The following is a 24,497-nucleotide window of genomic DNA, read 5'->3' on the forward strand; positions in this document are numbered from 1 at the left end:
GGACATTGGACACCTGCAACCTCAGTCATTGCTATCCTACCCACCTGCCACCTCACGCACCTAACAACTCACCCATCCGCCACTTCACCCACCTACCACCTCATCCACCTAACACCTCACCCACCTGTCACTCGCTATCACCTCACCCACATGCTACCATCTCACACACACCCCACCTCACCCACCTACCAGTCACCTGCCACTTCATTCATCCTTCCCATTTACATCATTCACCTACCTACCTTACCACTCTACCCATTCACTCATTCATCCATTCACCAATTCACTAACATTCACACTGAACCTTTAAACTTTACACAGCAGCTGGTGTTGTAAAAAGAGGCCATGTCCCGTTCTCTCCCCCCGCACCCCCCCCCCCCCCCCCCCCCCCAACCCCGCCACCTCTGCGGAGCTTTGACCGAGTTCTCTGTTGGCTGCTGTGTCCCACATTTCTGGTAAATCCAGGCTCAGAAAACCCAGAAAGAAATGCGAACCAATGTCCAATCAGGGAAAAGTTCGAGTGGAGTGGCGGTACTGTAGCACAGTGGTTAGCACTGTTGCTTCACAGCACCAGGGACGCGGGTTCGATTCCCGATTTGGGTCACTGCCTGTGCGGAGTCTGCACAGTTTCCCTGTGTCTACGGCGGTTTCCTCCCGGTGCTCCGGTTTCCTCCCACAAGTCTCGAAAGACATGCTTGTTAGGTGAATTGGACATTCTGAATTCTCTGTGTACCCGAACAGGCGCTGGAGTGTGGCGACCAGGGGATTTTCACAGTTAACTTCATTGCAGTATTAATGTAAGCCTACTTGTGACTCTAATAAAGATTATTATTATTATAATCTGATGAATGCCACCCTCCAAAGATCCGGGCCAATATCTCTTTATGTGGCTGGGTGTCATATTTTGTCTTATAATGCTCCTGTGAAGCAACTTGGAACATTAAATTAAAAGCAATGTATAAATATAAAGCTGCAATTGTTGTCTTCCATAATCTAAAGATACTCCATCACGTTACCCTCAAGTCTTCTCTTTTTGAAGAAGACAAACCCCAGCCTGATGAGTTTTTCCTGTTAATTAAACTGCTCAGTTTGAGTGTCAGTCTTGCAATTTTTTTGCTGCATCTTCCCCATTTTTCTACATCTAGACCTTCTACATTGAGATTAGAATGAAAGAAAGGAAAGAGTGGGGCAGAGGGGCAGTTAAAATATATTTTTAATTAGTTTGAAATTTCAGTCTAAACCAGATCAGGCTGACCTGAACAGGGCTATCCTCGTTTGCAATGTCATTCTGAGTTGGGCCATTATGCAATTGGTGGGCAAAGGGAGGGGGAGGCAGGGCAGAGGGCAATGTTGAGTGACTAGGCGGCACAGTGGTTAGCACTGCTATCTCACAGCACCAGTGTCCCAGGTTCAATTCCGACCTTGGGTGCCCATGTGGAGTTTGCACGTTCACCCCGTGCCTGAGATGCTTTCCTTCGGCTGCTCCAGTTTTCACCCACAGTCCAGAAATGTGCCGGTTAAGAGAATTGGTCATGCTAAATTGCTCCATAATGTCCGGAGATGTGCAAGTTAGGTGGGATTGCGGGGTCAGGGCAGGGGAGAGGGGTGCTCTTTCAGAGGGTCAGTGCAGACTCGATGGGCCCAATGGCCTCCTTCTGCACTGTAGGGATTCTATGAACTATAACTGAAAAACAAGACATTTTATCAAGAAATAATGTGTAAGTTCTATGTCTACGCAAAATAGTTTCCGAATAGATTGCATCAGCGTATTTGTGGAAAAGTCCTTTTTGGAGGTACAGAAAAAAGGTTCGGGTCAAAATCATGTTGGCTGCTGTGAGTTTTATTTTCTGTGTGTTTGTGATTCATTGCAAAGTTTATGTCACAGGAGCAGAATTGTATAAAAAAAAGAATAAGCTCATCTCACCATTTTTCCTCCTCGTTCCCTCTTTTGTAATTTTCTGCTGTGCTGTTGCCTTCTGTGGAGTGCTCGTGTCCGAGTCAAGATTTCCTGACTGCTCATTGATGACAGAATCCTGTTCGCTGTGTAACCTGCTATAAATCACCATGGTAACAAGAGAATTGTCATATATTCATGTCTCTCTTACCCTCACATGTTTTCAAGGTTAGCTTGATCAATACCCATTGCTTTTAGTTGTTCCTGATCCCATCGATAACTTTCTTAGATATCATTTGAAAGGTGTGCGCTAACAGAAACATTTAATAAACCACAATGGAACTTTGACTTTACGCACTTCAGACTGTAAAACTTCGATCTCTCAATGAGCAGGGTGTTTTATTAACCATCCGGAAGAAAAGTCAGCATGGAGCAGGCCCACTACAGGCCAGCCCACCCAGGAGCCAAGAGGCGCTTGCAGGTAGGCCAGATAGGAGCAGTGTGGGACTTCCACTCCTCACTGGGAAAACAGTTCTGCCCTCCGGAGCTCCCAGCCAATCTGATTGGCCGGCCACTCCATCAAACCCAGCAGCGGCAAGAACACATTCGCGGGAGCTGCCAGGACTGCAACGAGGAAGAGGAAGAAGGCCGAATGGATCCCGAAGACAGGTTATTGGGCAGAGGCTCCTAAACGACCCTCTTATGGACTGACCTGATCAATACTACATTCCTATATGCTTCACCCGATGCCAATGTCTGTGTATTTACATTGTGTACCTTATGTTGCCCTATTATGTATTTTCTTTATATTTTATTTTCATGTACTAAATGATCTGTTTGAGCTGCTCGCAGAAAAATACTTTTCACTCTACCTTCATTGTAGTTTAGCTGTGTGAATGGGGAAGGAAAGTGCCATCACTTTTGTATATGTTGGAACATTATCATTACCCCTCACCCTTTAAGATCTGCTGGATACAGTATTGTTGTGGTTATGTTATTGAACAAGTAATCTCGAGACTAAGACATGAGGCCTGAGTTACAATCCCCCATGGCTGCAGTGGACTTTACTTTCAATCAATTAAATAAACCTAGAATGAAAAAGCTCGGATCAGTAATAATAACTATGAAACCAGCAGGCTGTCATTAAAACCCATCTGGTTCATTCATGTCCTTTCAGGAAGCAAATTTGTCAGCCTTACCCAGCCTGGGTTACATGTGACTCCAGACCCACAGCAATATGACTGACTCTTGACTGTTCTCTGAAATGGCTGAGCAAGCCATTCAGTTTTAACCTGTTCTGATGGACTGCAGACATTCAAGAAAGTGGTTCACTTCCAATTTCCCAACGGCAGTTAGGGGTGGGTGATAAATCAGGCCTTGTCACCGATGCCCATGTTGTGCGAATGAATGAATAAAAAAAAATCTGGTTGCACAAATGCCACAAGGTTATTTGAAACAGCCTGTGAATTACTGTGACAAATCGCCGTAGCAACCAAACAGTTTTCAGATTGCTGACTTAGCATTGTGAAAACAAATGTGCTGATCTCAACACTACAGAAATACTGTAAGTTTGAGAGACAATATTCAACCCTGGCAAAATCCACAAACCTTCCTTCCCAGAGCTTTATCAACCTGCTCTTCCTCTTCTAAAGATTTATGCATTTATGAATCCATGTTTAAGATTAAGAACAGCTTTCAAATGTGGCACAAATGGGGAGATTCACACAAGCCTGCTGTGATTGAAATCCCTACTCGTCCCATGTTCTGTTCAGCAGGCTTGTCTTGCATTCACCATGGTTGCATAGCCCTCTTTTAGTGAGGAGGTCCAAAATCTGCAACAGTATCCCAGATGCTGCCTGATCAATGGCTTGTACAAAATCATCCTGGTTTCTGCTCTCTGTATTGTATTTGTACCTAGGCCTATTCAACCTCCAGCACTGGGTTCACTGACCTTCATTGTTTCCTAATCCAGCAATACCTCAATTTTAAAATTCTCACTCTTGTTCTCAAATCTATCCATGGCCTGGGTCTCCCCTATCTCTGCAATCTCATCCAGACACACAACCCTCCAAAATATCTGCACCCCTCCAACAATGGCCTCTGAAGCATCTCTGATTTTAATTGCTCCACCACTAGTGGCTGTACATCAGTTAGAAACCTCTCCACCTTCCTACCTCTCCTCTTTCTAGTCACTCCTTAAAAACAAATTCTTTGACCAAGCTTTGGCTCACCTGTCCTAATATTTCCTTGTGTGGCTCAGTAACCGAACTTGCCTGATAGCTTTTCCGTGAGGTGGCTTGGGACATTTTACAGCGTTAATTCATAGAATTTACAGTGCAGAAGGAGGCCATTCGGATCATCGCGCCTGCACCGGCCCTTGGAAAGAGTACTCCATTTTAAGTCCACACTTCCAACCTATCCCCATAACCCCCACCTAAACTTTTTGGACACTAAGGGGCAATTTATCACGGCCAATCCACCTAACCCGCACACCTTTGGACTGTGGGAGGAAACCGGAGCACCCGGAGGAAACCCATGCAGACACAGGGAGAACGTGCAGACTCTGCACAGACAGTGACCCAAGCCGGGAATCAAAGCCAGGACCCTGGAGCTGTGAAGCAACTGTGCTAACCAGTGCTACCGTGCCGCCCAGTTAAATGCTGTTGTTTCTCTTCCCGTAGCCAGTGGTGCACACAAGGCAGATTTTCATCTGTTTCCATGGAACAGGTTGCTGGCCTGTCACCAGGGGCTTCTGGCTTGAGGGGCGCCACTCCACATCAAGCATGACTGACCAGGAGTCTCCCCCACTTGTACCGCCTGCCATTGGCATGTTGGAAGGATTTTACAGGTTGATACCCAACCAATTGACCACGTTGTGAATGCACCTTCCTTGGCCATCAAGTCCTGCGTTGGGACTCAAACCCAGAGCTTCTGGCTCAGAGGTAGTGGTACCGTCTGCACCACAAGATACCCAAGGTACTATGTAGAGAGGAACAATCCAGAATTGACCAATCCTGGAATGTGATTTTCTTTTAAATTGGTTAAAAGAAAACTCACGTTTCACGATATGGGTTATATGTTTGCTTTCCTTACTTGAGGACAACGCAAGATTGGATGAAAAGTATCGATGCTTCACTAGTCACAAATGACATCTATGTATTTCTAAAACACAGAAGCCAAAGCACTCATGTTAATGGCACTGACTCATTAGAAGACTCACTGAAGAAAGAAATCATATTAAAAGCCTTCCAATATTTCTACTGTCCTGTATATATATCGGGCACCAAGGCTCGACAGCACGTTCCAAACACACGAGCATGACCATCTAGAAGGACAAGGGCAGCAAACACATGGGAACACCACCACCTGGAAGTCCACTCCAAGCCACACACCACCCTGACTTGGAAGTATATTGCCTTTTCTTCACTGTCGCTGGGTCAAAATGCTGTTACTTCCTCCCTCACAGCATTGTGGGTGTACCCACACAATATGGATTGCAGTGGTTCCAGAAGGCAGCTCACTACCACCTTCTCAAGGGCAATTAAGGATGCTGGCCTAGTCAGCGAAGCCCACAACCGGTGAATGGAGAAAAAATGTTTTTAAAAGTATCCGCAACTAAATCAAGCCAATTGGAATTCTATATGTTACTGCCCAATGAAAAGAATATTTGATGCTGATAGCTGAGATTCTCTGGCCTCCCGTGACATTTCTCTCAGCAGCGGGAGGTGGTCCGCTGTTGGCGGGCGACAAGTTCTTCTGGTCCCACTGGTGTCAATGCAATTTCCCATTGAATCTACCCCATGCCGCCAGAAAACCCATGGTAGGGGTGCCGCCGTACCAGAAGATCCCACCAGCACGAACACCCGGAAGATTGCGCACGGTGCCACTTTCCTTCTGTTATCTCGGGTATGCTATTTTGTGCGTGGAAAATCCATAGCAGAAGGAGGCCATTCGGCCCTTTGAGTCTGCACCGACCCACTTAAGCCCTCACTTCCACCCTATCCCCGTAACCCAATAACCCTTCCTAACCTTTTTGGTCACTATGGCCAATTTATCATAGCCAATCCACCTAACCTGCAAGTCTTTGGACTGTGGGAGGAAACTGGAGCACCCGGAGGAAACCCACGCAGACACGGGAGAACGTGCAGACTCCGCACAGAGTGACCCAGCGGGGAATCGAACCTGGGACCCTGGCACTGTGAAGCCACTGTGCTATCCACTTGTGCTACCGTGTTGTCCATAGCTTTATCCGCTTTGCAACTGTTTTTTTTAAACCTTCAACTTAAACTCTACAATTTGAAATGAAATGGCACAAGGTGCCATAAAAATATGAGGCCACATTCCAAGGTGAAGGTGAGAAACTCCCCTCACCCAAGGATGTGTGGAGAGAGAGATATTGAAACCCAACACCAACAAAAAACGCAATATGCCAGGACTTTAATCAACTGCAATCCTATCAAGGCACCCAGCCGCAATATACAACCAACATCCACATGTGGAAGCTGAAAGAACCCCGGGCGGGATTCTCCCAGCCCGGGCCCGGGACGGAGAATCCCCACAACCGGGCCACGCCACCCCGAAGCCGGCACGCGATTCTCCGCAGAGCGGAGAATCAGCGCCATTGGCGCCAGTGCGTTTGGCACGGCGCCGGTTGTGGGCCCGGGATGGGCCAAGCGGCCACTCTAAAAAGGCAGAGTCCCGCCAGCGGGAACTCTGCGCGCAGAGTCATGGGGCAGCCTGTGGGGGGTGGGGGCTCCGACCTGGGGGGGGTGGTGGGCTCTGATGGGGCCTGGCCCGTGATCGGGGCCCACTGATCGGCGGCCTGGCCTCTCGCTCCCCGGGCCTATTTTCTTCCGCGCCGGCCCCTGAACTCCCACACCATGTTGTGTCGGGGCTGGCGCGTTGAGGCGTGAACCTCTCCAGCACCGTGTTGGCCCCCTGTAGGGGCCAGAATCCCAGCGGCCCACTCACGCCATCGTGAAATGCGACGGCGTTTCCGACGGTGTGGACACTCTGCCGCCGAATGGGAGAATCCCGTCCCCCATATCGTGTTGGCTTCTACTACCTTGAATTGCGTCAAAGATTTCAGACATGAACGATCAGAAAATGTGACGACCTGTTCTGCGACAATGATTACAACAGGCTTGGCAATAAAATTCCTTTGGAATATACATCTACAGCTGCAGGGCTTTTAAAACTGGACTTAACCAAACCAAAAGAGACACCATCAGAGAGCTTTGGGGAAAATACTTCAGGAGAAATTTCTCTCTCTCTCCCTGGTAATAAATGCAGCCTGTGGTTCAAGAAATCAGCGTACCCAGGACCTCCCAAAGAACCGAGATCTTGTAAGAATTGCAACACCTTCTACGTCTACCTGCTCCAAAGATAACTTAAATAGACACAACGTTTAACAATCTATGCCGCAAAGACAGGCAAAGGGCTTCCAACTGTATAGTCTTTCACTTTTCTTTGGGATCTAACTTGCCTTACTTCTGATGTGTGTGTGTGTGACGTCACTTCTTTTGTTATATTTTCTCTGATTTAGTGGCTAATAAACTTGCCCTTACTTTGAGTCAGGAAAACCTCATTGATTGGCTTCTTATTGTTCTCTGACTGCATAGATAGTAAAAAAGTACATTTGGATTTGAAAAAGGCATCCACGAGGAAAATAAACATTTAAAAATAAATTTAGAGTACCCAATTCGTTTTTTCCAATTAGGGGACAATTTAGCATGGCCAATCCAGCTACCTTGCACATCTTTGGGTTGTGGGGGTGAAGCCCACGCAAACACAGGGAGAATGTGCAAACTCCACGCGGACAGTGACCCAGGGCCTGTCGAACCTGGGACCTCAACACCATGAGGCAGCGGTAGTAACCACTGTGCCACCTTGCTGCCCGAGGAAAATAAACTTAAAATCTTTGTTGCCACCAGCCAAGGAGGCTACATAGAAGCCCGTTCATAACTCCTCTCCTGGTCATACAGTATAGAGATATACATATCTGTATTTCAATGGGAAATGTGACAAGAGCTCGGTGTAATCATCTTCTCCGTTAGCTGTGTTCTCTCTCCACGGACCTGCTCAGATTGTCCAGCATTTTCTGTTTTTGTTTCAAATTTCAGCATCCGCATTCATTTGCTGTTATTTTATTATAATCATCAGTTGTGATTGCTGGTATTCTCTTGGTTAAATCAGTGCTCCTAGTATACACCCAGCAGTGGGATCCTGCACTTAGAGGGAGCATGAATCAGAGGCTGCGGCACAGAGCTGTAACATCTGATATTACAACCTACGGTCTCCTTCCAGGGCAACTCTCCATTGTCAGCCGTGTCTCATTGGGTCTCTGATTCAGAAAAGTCATAGGTACAAGTCACACTCGAGAGGGCTGTGTGCATGATCCAGGCTGACACTTCAATGCGGTATTGATGGAGTGCTGCACCGTTGGAGGTGCTGTCTTTCAAGTAAGAAATTAAACGGCAATATCCAAACAAGTCCAGGGTTAATATTTATACCTCAATCTCCATCACTGAAACAGATTCCCTGGCCATGAACACATTGGTGTTTGTGGGTGGTTCCTGCATGAAAACTAGCTGCAGCTTTTCCTACCTTAGAATTGTCTGCAAAAATATTCACAGCAAGAAATGAGAAGACGTGCCTGAGACCTTAACAAGGGGCAAGACATTTACTATTCCTACTCAATCTTTGTGGAACCTCATCTGCTATTTCTGCTTTGATTAATTAGAAGGAATGGAAACAGTGAAATCTCGTTAGTTTTTATGATAACTGCAATGACTTGCCTGTATGTAGCGCCTTTAACATGTTAAAATATGCCAAGGCAGTTCACAGGAGAGAATATCAAAAAAAACTTGACACCCAGGCGTATAATCAAGAGCTTGGCCATCGAAGTTGGCTTTAAGGAGTTTCTTGAAGAAGGACAGAGAGCTAGAGAGGCAAGAAGGTTTGGGGGAAGGAATTCTGGAGCTTAGGCAGCTGAAGGCAAGGCTGTCTAATAACAGAGCAATGAATATCAGAGAGGTGCAAGGGGTTAGAATCAGAGAAGCTGGCAGATCTCGGACAGAAGGACGTGAGGCTGGAGGTGGTTGCAGAGGATTGAAAACAATGTTGAGAATTTTAATATCAACACAGAAAGTGCTGGAAAAACTCAGCATCTCCGGCACTATCTGTTGAGAGAGAAACAGAGTTCACGTTTCGAGTGCAATAGGACTCTTCCTTGGAACCAATGGGAAGAATGTGATGACTTTAATGCTCTGTTAGGTTCAGGGAGGTCAAACAAATGGGAAGGTCTAGGATAGGTTAACTTTTTGCACTGTGTTCCTTACCCAACAAAAAGGTTCAGCGAAATAAGTACCTGGGTGGGAGACTGAACCTTCGAAAGGAAAATGAAAAAGAAATAAAACCGAAGAAAGTCATGCAAAAGATATTCTAACATTGAGATGTTGCTGGACATGGAGGCGATGTAGGTCAGTGAGCAGCAGAGTGATAGCTGAACGATTTGGTGTGAGTTAAGATAGGGGCGTCAGAGGTTTGGGTAAGCTCACGTTTATGGAGAGTGGAAGATGGGTGCTTGGCCAGAAGAGCATTGGAATAATTAAGCCGAGAAGTAACAATGTCAAGTGTGAGTTTCAGCACCAGATACGCTGAGGCAGGTAAGGGTACAGAGAGGGAAGTAGGTGGCCTTGATAATGGAGAAGCTAGCCGGCTGATCATGAGTATTCGCTATATTTTCTGTTTTCATTTCAGAGTTTGTATGTCTGCAGTACTTTGCTTCTATAGCTGTGGAACCTCACCTGCTTTTTCCACGTTGATTAATTAGAGGAAATGCAAGCTGTGAAATCTCAACATTTTATCTTTTGTAACCAACACGTTAAATAGCCTTGGCAATAAAGAATAAAGCATCCTGCGCAGGATGTAATGAAAGCACATTTAAAAATGTTTAACCAACCATGGTTTTCCATCTAGTTTTAAGATATAATGGCATGAGCTTTTCTCCCATAAAACACTGGAATTGCACTCACATGACAACCTCGATTTTAGTAATGGATGATCTTCCTCTCCATCAACTTATGCAGCCATGAAAAGTCACTCAACTGAACCTATCGGCCATTTACTTTGTATTTACAGTCCAGAAACAGGCCATATGGCCCAACAGGTCCCTACCAGTGTTTATTCTCCACACAAGCCGTTATCTCATTCTGTCAACACATTCTTCTATTCCTTTCTCCTTCAAGTGTTTATCTAATGCCCTTAAATGTATGTTATGTTATTCACCTCACCACGCCCTACATAGTGAGTTTTACATTCTCACCACTCTCTGGGTAAAGAAGTTCCTCCTAAATTCCTGCTAGGATTCGTTAGTGACTGTTAAATTTATATGGCGGGATTCTCCATTGGCTGACGGTGAAATAGGGAAACACGATTGGGCGGAGAATAGGTTCCAAGTCCAAAATTGCGGCGGGCGCCGATTTGACGCCATATCGCAATTCACCTCGATGGCTGCGTCAATGCAGTCCGGAACGCACGCACAATAAACTCCGTTTGCATATTATTAGCAGGCCTGACCCGGTATTCTCCGGGGCCTCCGCGATTCTCTGCCTCTGATGGGCCAAGTTCCCAACAGCGTGGTACATCTGTGCTTTTAAAAATCGTGAAAGTGGCATCTTGGCTGATGGGGACAGAGAGAAGATAGGACACAGAGGCGCGACTGTACGCTGCCGGGCCGGAAACTGGCCGGGCTGGCTGGGACCTGCCAGAGCCGGGGGTGTGGGGGGGGGGGTGAGGCCCAAAGCACAGACGGACATTGCCGCGGCCTGCAAGGCAGCCATATTGCTGTGCACCTCACTGACCACCCATCTTGATCCCTGGTTCTGCAGATTGATACCGACCTCGTGGGTGCCCACAACACCCCCCCCCCCCCAAACCACCTGGCCGCCACCCACCTGGGCGCATCAGGCAGCCCATCCGGGCATCACCCTGTGTAGACCCTTCAGGGGTGCCGGGATGAGGCCGTGAAGCGTACCGCTGGCAAGGGCAGTGCCAGCCAATGGTACCCTTGACATAAAGGGCAGGCACCAGGACCAGAGGCTGCTCAAGGTGCTGGGCACCAATGGATCCAGGGGTGTGGGGATGGGGAGGGGGAAGGCATGCAGGACCTGGTTGGGCACAGGGGTACACACCATGCTAACATGTCGGCCTTTCGCCCACTGCAGACCACGGATATTGGAATTCAACCAGAATGATGGCCTTCCAGCTAGTCACCGCAGCCGTGAGGGTTGCCTTGTGGCTGTACGAGCTGGCGCTGCTCGAGGATTGATGCTGCAGCAGCGGAGCCTGCCCCAGAGGAACAGGATGCAGCCGCCCAGGATGGAGAGCCGGCCACCGAACAAGCCGAGGAGGAGGAGGAGGCACCGCATAAGGCCTCGTGAGTATCAGCATCACCTGTCATTCGAGGACTTGCCGGACCCGTCATGCTGTCGAAAACCCCGGCTGAGCAAGGAGACAGTGCGACATATCTGCCAGATCATGGTACAACTGGCACCACGGGTGTATAGGGGAAAGACGTGAAGATGTGGTTCAGGTGCCTGGACCGTTCTGGAGGGGCCCTCCAATACGATATCGAGAGGGTCGCCTGCACGTGGCATCCTGCTGCACCCTCCACAACATCACGCAGCAGAGGGGCGACGTCCTGGAGGAGGAGAAGAAACACCATGCCTCGTCCAACGAGGAGGATGAGGGGAAGGGCGAGGGTGGGCAGGCAAGGGAGGCCACACGGCGTGCGCTCTGATCGTCTCCAGGTTCACCAGCTAGAGAGGGGTAACTGACCAGGGGCACAGACACAGCATCTCACCCAAACCCCCTCTGGTCAGCCCAGACCAGCCTACCCCTCACACTCATCTGTCAGAGCACCGAGGCAGGTTGTAACAATTGTAACAGGTGTTTAATGTGCACAATATATACATATATGTGCCCTAGCCCCTATAACTAAACTGTGCCCTGCACCTGTGCCAACTTAACATGTGTCTAACTTTCTGGCCTTAGGGGTTCTAATGCTACGTCTAGGTGGGTCCTCAGATGGTACAACAGGAGTTGAGGTGACTTGCTTTGATTCCCGCCCTGTGACCTGGGTCCCCATTGGTGGGCGTCTTCTGGGGTGACCGGGCCTGGATGTGTCTCGTTGCTGCTCGGGCATCCCGGGTGGCGTGGTGCTGCCCTGTTCCACCCGCTATCCACCAGATGCACCAGGGACAGGAAAAGGGTGGGGGGCGGAGTCCTCCTCCCTCGGGGTGCTTGATGGCCCTCTGGCTAGTCCATGGGACGGGGATGCGAGCGGAACTATCCTCTGAGGCTCCCCCGCCACCTGCTGCTGCTAGTCCTGGAGGCCCGCTGTGGTCTCGGCCAGGGCCTCCATGCTCATGGTCAAGGAGGTCAGGGAGTGGACCATCTCCATCTGGGACTGCAACACATAACCCAATGACCAACACCTTCTGGGTTTGTGTCACATCAGCCAGTGACTGCACCATCTCCCTCTGTGTCTGTGCCACGTTGGCCAGTGCCTGAGCAATGCCGCCGACGTTCCCAGCCATGGCCTCCTGTGACTGGGCCACGCTCAGGAGCGCTGCTGCCATGTCCAGGTGGCTCTGGAACATGGTTGCCCTTGAGGCGCCAATCCTATCCTGGGCCTCGGCCAGTGCCTGCACAGAATGCCCCAGACCTTGGACATGCTGATCCACAGCCAAAACTGCGGGCCCAAAGGCCTCCACCACGGACGCAACCCGTACAGGGTTGGCCTGGGTGGCATGCATGGTCAGCACCAACTACAGCTGCTGCACGCAGTTGGACACCTCCAGCTGCACCTGCAGGTACTGGATGCTCGCCGATAACCTGTCCGTGGCTCTGTGATTGCATATCCACTATAGTCCGTTCCAGAAGCCCTAAAACCCGTCTGGACGGCAGCTAGTCCCTGCGGTCAGCCCACCCTCCAACCGTCCGCCCCCTCGGGTGTTCATACCTCCACCCGTAGTACCAGATCGGCTGTGTGGTGCGCACCAGAGAGTGTCCCAGGAACCTCCTGAGTGCCCAACTGAGGTGAGTGTTTCTGGGATTGTTTAGGGTGTTGCAGGCAGCTGTGACAGGAAGTCAGTGTTAACCTCCTACTTTAGCTCCGGGGTCTCCTGAGTCTCGGGCTGAGGGCTGCCACCCGAACTACTCTCGTCGTTGCTTGGCTCACAGGAGGGCTCCGGCTATCGCACTGGCTGTGGGAGGGGGACACCAGATGGACCCGCCTCATCGCCAGCAGCTCCTGTAAGGCACATGACAAGAAGCATGATTGGACCACGGGTGAGGGTGGTGTGGGAGTGGTGAGGGTGGAGTGGGAGTGGTGGGGAGGGTGGTGTGGGTGTGATGTTGGGGGGGGGGGGGGGGAGATGTGTCTCAGGGATCTGCAACTAAGCGGCGCCTCACTTCCTCGCCTGCGGCCGAACTCCGCCTCAGCGACCTCCCTTTCCTCCAGTCCGTCAACCACATCCAGGGCCCTCTTCTCTGCCATAGTTAGAGGCCGCTCCTGTCTTCTATTGTTCCCAGCGGTTGTGAGCGGCCTTCTCCTAGGGGGGGTGGGGGGGGGGGTCGGGACTGAAAACGACAGTGTTAGACAGTCCGACACATGCAGCCCAGGGGGTGGCTAGTTGGTGGTTCCAGTGGCCAGGGCACGATTGCGTTCCACGTGGCGCCAGTGTTAGCCCCTCAACAGTAGCAGAATCAGTCCAGGTATGGTGCCAGTTTTGCTGTCGGGGATCACCACGAATTCTGGGCAGGACTCTCCAATTGCCGACGCCGAAATCGCGTGTTCCACGATTGGCCGGAAATCCGTTTTTACCCCATAATCGGGGGCGGCGCTGTTTTTCAGATGCTCCGCCCCTCAAAAATAGTGTAATCGCTGAGTACGCCGTTGGGGCAGCCTCAGGACGTCACCTGAGGCCCTCCCCCGATGCTCCGCCCCTAATGGGCCAACTTCCCGACGCCGTCGGTCACGTGTGCTCACAGTTTTCGGGGATCTCGCGTGCGGACTGTGTCCTGCGCCGCCAGAGTCGGGGAGGGGGATGCCTTTCTGCTGGCCGGGGGGACTTCAGCGGTGGCTGGGGGGACTGGTGGAAGGTGGTCTGAGGGTGGCGAGGGAGGTTACAGGGGGGGCACTATTTGGCAGGCCGAGTCCACGCGCGGCCGGCACAATGGTGTGTGGCGCAGCCATAGCAGGTCGCCGGCGTGTGCATGCGCGGCCACGGACCCGGCCATTCTCCATCTGTATCTGCACTAAAGCCGGGGGATTTACGTGGCGTGGCTGCTAGCCCCCCCCCCCCACCGTACAGAGCATCAGTGCGAGGGCGGCCGATGCGACCATCAATTCACACGAGACAGAGAGTTGAAGTGAACAGTGGCTTTAATCAACTAGAACAGTGCCTGCCTGTGACTGCTCTGCACTGAGAGCCACCTACAGGGCAGCTGCTCTTTATACCTCCCTTCAAGGGGGCGGAGCCAGGGGCGGAGCCCACAATGGCACCAACATGATACAATGCTGAGTAATACAATGCAATGGTCCATAGGTGGAGCCCACAAGGGCAACAACATGGTACAATGCAATACAGTGGTGAATGGTTGCCATAATACGTTCACCACATTCACCCCCTGTTAAAAAACTGAAGTCCAGTGGGGGTGAAGGGCTCACAGGTTGAGTCTGTCCGGCGCTCTGATCATGCGCTGCGATCGCCTGAGCTCGGTTTTCGCAGCAGGCACGGGTTTCGAACTCGTCGGTGCGGACATGGGTGTTGAACTCGTCGATGTGGGCATGGGTGTTGAACTCGTTGATGCGGGCACGGGTGTGGACTCCGTGAGCATGTTTTCTGGAGCTTCATCCCTGTAGGCCGGCAATGGGGGGAGGAGGTATAGGAGGGGGTGTTGAGGCCATGTCGGGCGGGGGCGCTGTTCGGTGTAGGTTGGGGGGGGGGTACGGGATGGTCGTAGGGGATCCTGCGGGTGCCAGGTTCCGGAGGGAGACCGTATCTTGTCAGCCGTCGAGGTGCATACTGGGGGCTGGCGTGAAGGAGCTGGACCCTCTCAACCAGGGGGTTGGACTTATGGCTCCTCACGTGTTTCCGGAGGAGTACGGGCCCCGGTGTCTTCAGCCAGGCTGGAAGCGAGACCCCGGAGGTGGATTTCCTAGGGAAAACAAATAGGCGGTCATGAGGGGTCTCGTTCGTGGCTGTGCAAAGAAGTGACCTAATGGAGTGGAGCGCGTCGGGGAAGACCTCCTGCCAGTGGGAAACTGGGAGTTTCCGAGACCGCAGGGCCAGGAGGACGGCCTTCCATACCATCGCGTTCTCCCTCTCCACCTGTCCGTTTCCCCGGGGGTTGTAACTGGTAGTCCTGCTCGAGGTGATGCCCTTACCGAGCAGGTACTGACGCAGTTCATCGCTCATAAACGAGGAGCCCCGGTCACTGTGGACGTGAGTGGGGAAACTGAACAAGGTGAAGATACGATGTAGGGCCTTAATGACAGTGGCCGCGGTCATGTCGGGGCAAGGGATTGCAAAGGGGAAGCGGGAGTACTTGTCAACGACGTTGAGGAAATACGCGTTGCGGTTGGTGGAGGGGAGGGGCCCTTTGAAGTCGATACTGAGGCGCTCGAAGGGCAGGGGATGCCTTCACAAGGTGGGCCTTATACGGTCGATAGAAGTGCGGCTTACACTCTGCGCAGATTTGGCAGTCCCAGGTCATGGCCCTGACCTCCTCGGTGGAGTAGGGCAGGTTGCGGACCTTGATGTAGCGGATAAGCCGGGTGACCCCCGGGTGGCAGAGATCATTGTGGATGGCCCGGAGTCGGTCATCTTGCGCGCAGAGACAGGGCATCTGGTGGGGGCTCATTGAGCTTCCCAGGACAATACACTATATCATAATTATAGGTGGAGAGTTCGATCCTCCACCTCAAGATATTATCGTTCTTGATCTTGCCCCGCTGTGTATTGTCGAACATGAAGGCTACCGACCATGAAGGTGACGAGGATAAACATCCTACCAGTGAGGTAGTGCCTCCAGTGCCATACAGCTTCCACAATGGCTTGAGCTTCTTTTTCGGCTGAGGAGTGTCGAATCTCGGAGGCGTTGAGGGTACTGGAGAAAAATGCTACGGGCCAGCCTGCCTGGTTAAGAGTGGCGGCGAGGGCGACCTCTGACGCGTCGCTCTCCACCTGGAAGGGGACGGACCCGTCCACCGTGCGCATCGCGGCTTTGGAAATATCTGCCTTGATGCGGCTGAAGGCCTGGCGGGCCTCAGCTGCCAGTGGGAATATGGTAGCTTTGATCAGTGGGCGGGCTTTGTCCGCATAGTTGCGGACCCACTGGGCATAATAGGAAAAGAACCCGAGGCATCTTTTCAGGGCTTTGGGGCAGTGGGGTAGGGGAAGTTGCAGGAGGGGGCGCATACGGTCGGGCCCTAGGACTCTGTTTTCCACGACATAGCCGAGGATGGCCAGTCTGGTTGTGCGGAAAACGCATTTCCCCTTGTTATAAGTGAGGTTGAGGGCTTGGGCGGTTTGGAGAAACTTCTGAAGGTTGGAGTCATGGTCCTGCTGGTCGTGGCTGCAGATGGTGACGTTGTCCAAGTACGGAAATGTGGCCCACAGCCCGCACTGGTCCACCATTCGGTCCATCATTCTTTGGAAGACCGAGACCCAGTTGGTGACGCTGAAGGGGACCCAGATAAAGTGGAAGAGGCAGCCGTCTGCCTCAAAGGCCGTGTAGTGGCGGTCCTCCGGGCGGATTGGGAGCTAGTGATATGCAGACTTCAGATCTACCGTGGAGAACACCCGGTAGTATGCAATCTGTCACCATGTCCGCTATCCGGGGGAGGGGGTACGCATCGAGGTGCATATACCGGTTTATGGTTTGGCTGTAATCTACAACCATCCGGTTCTTTACCCCGGTGCTGGCGACCACCACCTGGGCTCTCCAGGGTTTGTTACTGGACTCGATGCTCCCTTACCGCAAGAGCCGCTGGACCTCGGACTTGATAAAAGTCCTGTCCTAGATACTATACCGCCTACTCCTGGTGGCGACGGGTTTACAGTCGGCGGTAAGATTCGCGAATAGCGGGGGAGGGTCGACCTTCAGGGTCACGAGGCTACAAACGGTGAGGGGTGGTAGGGGCCCGCCGAACTTTCAGGTCAGGCTCCTGAGGTTGCACTGGAAGTCCAGTCCCAACAGAAGAGGAGAGCAGAGATCTGGGAGTACACATAGTTTAAAGTTTGCGTAGTCGATGCCCCATTTCGCGAGGCTCGCGACAGTGTACCCCCGGCTCTGCACTGAGTGCGATCCGGAAGCGAGGGAGATTGTTTGAAATGCAGGGAGATTTGGTTGGAACAGCGCCTTACCGTGTCTGGGTGTACGAAGCTCTCCGTGCTCCCGGAGTCAAACGGGCAAGGCGTTTCGTGCCCATTGACCCGGACGGTCATCATGGAGTTCCTGAGGTGCTTTGGGCGTGACTGGTCGAGGGTGACCGCGCCGAGTTGCGGGTAGCCGGCGTGGTCAGAGGTGGTGGGGTGGTCCCAAGATGGCTGCCCCCGTCGGTTGCACCTGTCGGGCGGCGTTGAAGATGGCGGCCAAGATGGCGGCCCCCGTCGGTCGCATGTGTCGGGCGGCGACGAAGATGGTGGCCAGGATGGCGGCCCCCATGAGTCGCACATGGCGGGCCGCGTGGGAGACGGCGGCCAAGATGGCGGCCCCCGTGAGTCGCACGTGTTGTGTAGAGTCGAAGATGGCTGCCCCCGCGGACAGCACGAGGCAGGTGACGCCTCCAAAGGGGGGGGGGGGGAGCCGGCAGGCACGCAGCCACGCTGCGGGGTTTGCGAGCCTGTGAGTCGGCCCTGTGATTTGGAGGACTTGGACCTGGCCTGGCAAGCTTTGGCAAAGTGTCCTTTCTTGCCGCAGTCGCTACAGTTCACGTTCCGAGCCAGGCAACGCTGCCTGGGGTGCTGGTTCTGGCCGCAAAAGTAGAAGGGAAGACCCCCGGGTTGGGCGGGCAGCCACGCGGCACAGTCCTGGGGTACTCTCTGGTCGGGAGTCCACGAGGAGGTTGCGTGGTCGGAGGGGAAAGCGTTGAGGCTCTGAAACGCTACTTCTAGGGAGGTGGCTAGTTTTACCGTCTCTTCTAGGTCGTGTGCGCCTTCTCGAGCAGGCGCTGTCTGATGTAGTTGGACCGGACTCCAGCCACGTAGGCGTCCCGGATGGCGAGTTCCATGTGTTGCGAGGCCGTGACGGCCTTGTAGTTGCAGCTTCGCACGAGGTCTTTCAGGTCACGTAGGTACTCCTCCAGTGATATCCCGGGACGTTGGCGGCGAGTGGTAAGGAGATGCCGCACGAACACTTCGTTCACCGGTCTCACGTATTGCCGCTTCAGGATCGCGAGCGCGTCTGCATATGTGGTCGCTTCCTCGATTTGCACGGAGATTCGATGGCTCACCTGGGCGTGGATGAGGCTCAGCTTCTGTTCGTCGGTGACGGAGGGCGAGCAGGAGGCGGCGAGGTAGGCCTTACATCGGAGCCAGTGCGAAAAAATCCCTTTGGATTCCGCGGCCTGTGGGTCGAGTTCCAGTCAGTCAGGTTTAAGGGCTGCTTCCATCGCGATGTTGTAATCGATTAAATTGATGCGACCATCAATTTACACGAGACAGAGAGTTGAAGTGAACAGTGGCTTTAATCAATTAGAACAGTGCTTGCCTGCGACTGCTCTGCACTGAGAGCTGCCTACAGGGCAGCTGCCCTATATACCTCACCGCAAGGGGGTGGAGCCAGGGGTGGAGCCACAAGGGCACCAACATGACACAATGCGGTGCAATACAATACAATGGTCCTTAGGTGGAGCCCACAAGGGCAACAACATAGTACAATGCAATACAGTGGTGAATGGTTGCCATTATATGTTCACCACAGCGGTGTCGGCTTTTGCTGGTAAGACTAGGCACATGCTCCGGACATAGTATCAAAATGGGAGCATCTAACCCTCTGTGTCGGCGTCAACAATAGTTTCAGGAACGGAGAATCCAGCCAATAGTCTCGAGGTTTGGACTCCCCCCACAAGTGGCAACAGATTATCCGTGTCTAAACACACTGATGCACTATCAATTACGACGAGATGAGAGTTGAGTGTAATCGAGGCTTTATTACGCAGAGATGTGTAGCCTCCTGTAGCTGCTGCCGAAATGGCTGCAGCTCGGTGAGCCTACACATTTATACTCCGCCTACTGGGCGGAGCCAGCAGGCAGGGAACTACTCCCATACCTGTACTATAGGAGCCTTACTGTATTACATCTCGTATGTGATATATACAATAGTGCTGACTACCACATTCACCCCGTTAAAAAAAAGAGTCCAGTGGGGTGGTGGAAAACTATTTACATGCATTTTAAAGTTAACATTTTGGGGAAAGTTCACAAATTCAGCCGATCGGGTGCCTTGATGCTCCGTTGTGAGCGCCGCAGTCCCGGTGGCGATGCAGGTGTCGGCTCGATCGCCGGTGACTCCGGGAGCGTGTAGGCCTCATCTTCATCCCCGAGTGGGACCAAGGGGAGGACGGATTGTCCTGGAGCGGGGGCTGTGGTGAGGTGCGCTGAGGGTGGGGGGGGGGGGGGTGGCGCCGGGGCAGAGTGGAGGGGGGACCCAGCAGGTGCCAGGACCCTGAGGGAGACTGTGTCTTGGCGGCTGTCGGGGTACGCCACTGCGGGTTTGCATGGAGTAGCTGTACCCTCTCGACCAACGGGTCCGCCATGTGGAGCTGCGTGTGCTTGCGGAGAACAGGTCCTGGAGCTGCCGCCCACGTTGGGACCGAAACCCCGGAGGTGGACCTCCTGGGGAAGGCAAGGAGATTTTCATGGGGGGTTGCATTAGTCACCGTGCAAAGTAGCGATCGGATGGAGTGAAGGGAGTCGGGGAGGACCTCCTGCCAGCGGGAGACCGGGAGTTTTTGGACTGTAGGACCAGTTGGATGGCCTTCCAGACTGTCCCATTCTCCTGCTCCACCTGCCCGTTTCCCCGGCGGTTGTAGTTGGTCGTCCTGCTTGAGGCAATGCCCTTGCTGAGCAGGTACTGACGCAGCTCATCACTCATAAAGGAGGATCCCCGGTCGCTGTGGATGTAGGCGGGGAAACCGAACAGGGCGAAGATGGTGTTGAGTGCTTTGATGACGGTGGAAGACGTCATATTGGGGCATGGGACGGCGAAGGGGAATCTGGAGTATTCATCGACCACGTTAAGGAAGTACGTGTTTCGGTCGGTGGAGAGGAGGGGCCCTTTGAAATCCACGCTCAGGCGCTCAAAGGGGTGGGAGGCCTTCACTAGGTGCGGTCGGTCTGGCCGGTAGAAGTGCGGTTTACACTCAGCGCAGACCTGGCAGTCTCTGGTGATAGCCCTCATCTCCTCAATGGATTAGGGCAGATTGCGGGCCTTTATGAAGTGAAGGAACCGGGTGACCTCTGGGTGACAGAGAGCGTCGTGTTAACTTGTGCGCTGGCACATGTACCTCGGGATAGGGCATCGGGGGGCTCGTTGAGCTTACAATACAATACAAAATCTCGTAATTGTAGGTGGAGAGCTCGATCCTCCACCTCAAGATTTTATCATTTTTGATCTTGCCCCACTGTGTGTTATTGAACATGAAGGCAACCGACCGTTGGTCAGTGAGGAAAGTGAATCTCCTGCCGGTCAGGTAATGCCTCCAATGCCGCACAGCTTCTACGATGGCTTGGGCCTCCTTCTCGACGGAGGAGAGCCGAATTTCGGAGGCATGGCGGGTGCGTGAAAAGAATGCCACGGGCCTACATGCCTGGTTGAGGGTGGTTGCCAGAGTGACTTCTGGTGCATCGTTTTCGACTTGGAAGGGGAGCGTCTCGTCGACTGTGTGCATCAATACGGTTGAAGGCCTGGTGAGCCTCGGCCGTCAGGGGGAAAACAGTGGACTGAATGAGTGGGCGGGCCTTGTCCGCATAGTTAGGGACCCACTGGGCATAGTATGAGAAGAACCCCAGGCATCGTTTGAGGGCCTTGGGGCAGTGGGGGAAGGGGAGTTCCATGAGGGGGCACATGCGATCGTGGCCGGGCCCTGGAAATCCATTTTGCACCACATAGCCAAGGATGGCTAAGCGGTTGGTGCTGAACACGCACTTCTCCTTGTTGTACGTTAGGTTGAGGAGTTTGGCGGTGTGGAGGAATTTGAAAGGTTAACGTCGTGGTCCTGCTGGTCGTGGCCGCAGATGGTGATGTTATCCAGGTATGGGAAGGTGGCCAGCATGTCCGTCCTGGTCAACCATTTGGTCCATCTCCCGTTGGAAGACCGAGACCCCATTAGTGACGCCTAAGGGAACCCTAAGGAAGTGGTAAAGGCGCCGTCCACTTCAAACGCGGTGTACGTTTTGGGGAGCTGGTGGTAGGCAGATTTCAGGTCCACTGTCGAGAAGACCCGGTACTGTGCAATCTGATTGACCATATCAGATATGCCTGGGAGGGGGTACGCGTCAAGTTGCGTGTACTGATTGATGGTCTGACTGTAGTTAACGACCATTCTGTTTTTCTCCCCAGTTTTCACAACTACCACTTGGGCTCTCCAGGGGCTGTTGCTGGCCTCGATAATGCCTTCCCACAGCAACCGCTGGACCTCGGACCTGATGAAGGTCCTGTCCTGGGCACTGTACCATCTGCTCCTGGTGGCGATGGGTTTGCAATCCGGGGTGAGGTTTGCAAACAGTGGAGGTGGGTCGACCTTAAGGGTCGTGAGACCGCATACAGTAAGGGGTGGTAGGCGCCCGCCGAATTTCAGGGTTAGACTTTGGAGGTTGCCCTGGAAGTCCAGGCCGAGTAGCAAGGCAGCGCAAAGGTTGGGGAGGACGTAGAGCCGGAAGTCGCTGAACTCTACGCCCTGGATGGTGAGGGTGGCGGTGCAGTACCCCCGGATCTCCACGGAGTGGGATCCGGAGGCCAGGGAGATTCTCTGGTTAATGGGGTGCACCGGGAGGGAGCAGCGCCTTACCATATCGGGGTGGATGAAGCTCTCTGTGCTCCCGGAGTCAAGAAGGCAGGATGTCTTGTGCCCATCGACCTTTACCTTCGTCGATGCGGTTGCGAGGTTGTGCGGCCGGGACTGGTCGATCGTGATGGAGCTGGTGTTGGAAGTCCCCTGGCTGGTCGGCAGGCGATGGGCGGCCCGATGTGGTGCCCGACGAGCAGGGGTCCTGAGGCGGGGAAGATGGCGGCGCCCACGGGCCGCACGTGGGTGAAAATGGCAGCGCCCACGGGTCGCACGTGGGCGTACAAGAACAATGGGCCTGGCTACAGCGGCGATCGAGCGGGCCTGGTACACCGCCGCAATATGTTCTTTCTTCCCGCAGGCCTTGCAGAGTGCGCTCCGCGCCGGGCAACCCTTCCGGGGGTGCTTTGTCTGTCCGCAGAAGTAGCACTTGGGTCCCCCGGGGTTGGCTGGCTGTCGCACGGCTCGGGGTTGGGGTTGGCTGGGGGCGGTCGCTGTTGGGGTCCATGATGGGGTGTTCGCTGGTGGGGTCCACGATGTCCAGGAGTGGGGGACGCTGTGCGGTCGGGAGCGTACGCTTGTACATTACGGGAGGCGAATGTTAGTGTGATCGCGAGTTTCTTGGTCACCGCGACGTCGAGGGTAGCCCCTTCTAAGAGGCGCTGGCGGATGTACGCCTACCCTATGCCCGTAACGAAAGAGTCCCTAATTAGGAGTTCGGATTGTTCAACGGCCTGGCAATTGCAGTCCCTTGCCAGGGCGTGCAGGGCATGCCAGAAATCATCCAGACTCACTGGGGAGTTGATGCTGCGTGGACAGGAGGTGCCTGGTGTAGAGCTTGTTGGTCTGCTGAGTGTAGTTCTCTTTCAGTAGCGCCATGGCCTCGGGGTAGGTAGGCGCTTCGCCGATGACGGGAAAGATATTGGAGCTCAGCCGCGTATACAGGATCTGGAGCTTTTGTGCCTCTGAGGGTGGTTCTGTCGCAGATCCGATGTCGGCTTCAAAGCAAGCTAGCCAATGTGCAAAGGCCGACTTGGCGTCGTCTGCTTGAGGGTGCAGCTGCAGGCGATCCGGGAGGTCCATCTTGTGAAATCTCTGCTTAATAAATTGATGCACTATCAATTAAGACGAAACGAGAGTTGAGTGTAATCGAGGCTTTATTAAGCAGAGATGTGTAGCCTCCTGCAGCTGCTGCCGAAATGGCTGCAGCTCGGTGAGCACACACATTTATACTCCGCCTACTGGGCGGAGCCAGCAGGCAGGGATCTACCTCTGTACCTGTCGTACAGGAGCCTTACCATATTACATCTCATATGTGACATGTACAAGAGTGGTGACTACCACACACATAATCTCAAAAACCATCTATCAGGTAACCCTGCGGTCTTCTCTTTTCAAGTGGAAAAAGGCCTCAGCCTGTCTAATCTTTCCTGATGGTTCTAATGCAGTTTTTGCTTCATCTGCATACTCTAAACCATCAAATCCAGTTTGAGTCAGGAGGCTCAGAGTGAATAATGGTTTAGCCATTGAACGTCTGCTATAGTCCATAGCTGTTGTGATTTTTTTCAATACGAGCATGTCGAATGAGGGGATTCCAAGAGTGCTCTGTGCTGAGTCAGTGAACCTTGACCGGGATTTGACAAACGGAGCAGAGATGGGATTTAATTGATCTCAGTATTTCATGTTTAGGGAGCTGCAGGAATTATGCTATTGATCTTCAGTGTATGTATGTTTCCACTTATAAATCTTTCTGCATGTGTCTCTCTCTGCATTTGAATGTGTGCATCTGCATTTGTCTGTGTTTGTGTGTGCCTGTGTTTGTGCATCTGCCTGTGTTTGTGTGTGTCCCCGTTCGTGTGTATGTGCATTTGTGTGTGCTCGTGTCAATGTCTGCCTGTGTTTGTGTGCGTCTCCATTGATATGTATCTTTATTTGTGTGTGCCTGTGTGTCTGTCTGTATTTGTGTGCGTCTCCCATTTGTAATTATCTGCATTTGTGTGTGTCCGTGTACGTGGGTGCCTGCGTTTGTGTGTGTCTCCATTTCTGTGTATATTCGTTTGTAAGTATATTGCTGAAAAGAGAGACATGTTGCTAAAACATTTGTCTTGTACCCATCAGGACAAATGTAAGAATGCCAAATTTCAAACGATGCAAAAATCTATACTACAGGTTAAAATAGTGCTGATTGGTTGACAAGTTGATGCTGATTTGCCGAGGCATTGCCATTGCCATGAAGAATGCAAAGGGGAACGAGAGGCTCCCCAAGCTCCTGAGTAATTTTTTAAAAAAAGGCACAAGGCTCGAAAATATTCCCTTTGTTTGCGTATGAATATTTGTTGTTTCCAGCAAGTGTAAATGAGCCATTTTTCAAGCTCTACTGATTATCTTACATTGGTTGCTGGGGAAACTATTGGTACAGTAAGTGCTGCCCAATCTCAGGATCACATCTAAAAGTAGATGTTTTGTTCGTAACAGGCAGAGTTTTGACTGTACACAACCAGCACCGCGCGTGCACAACTCAAA

The 24,497-nt window shown here is 52.5% G+C and overlaps 1 protein-coding gene across 1 annotated transcript in view; it reads right to left on the reverse strand.

Moving 5' to 3' along the window:
• kiaa1549la (KIAA1549-like a) overlaps positions 1–24,497 on the reverse strand; it is a 431,663-nt gene that overhangs the window by 139,523 nt on the left and 267,643 nt on the right. Inside the window, exon 14 of the mRNA XM_072466225.1 lies at positions 1,925–2,052. Within this exon, the coding sequence (XP_072322326.1) occupies positions 1,925–2,052 (128 nt within the window). The remainder of the gene's footprint in view (positions 1–1,924; positions 2,053–24,497) is intronic.

This window comes from Scyliorhinus torazame, chromosome 10, assembly GCF_047496885.1.
Source record: "Scyliorhinus torazame isolate Kashiwa2021f chromosome 10, sScyTor2.1, whole genome shotgun sequence".
Classification (NCBI taxonomy): Eukaryota; Metazoa; Chordata; class Chondrichthyes; order Carcharhiniformes; family Scyliorhinidae; genus Scyliorhinus; species Scyliorhinus torazame.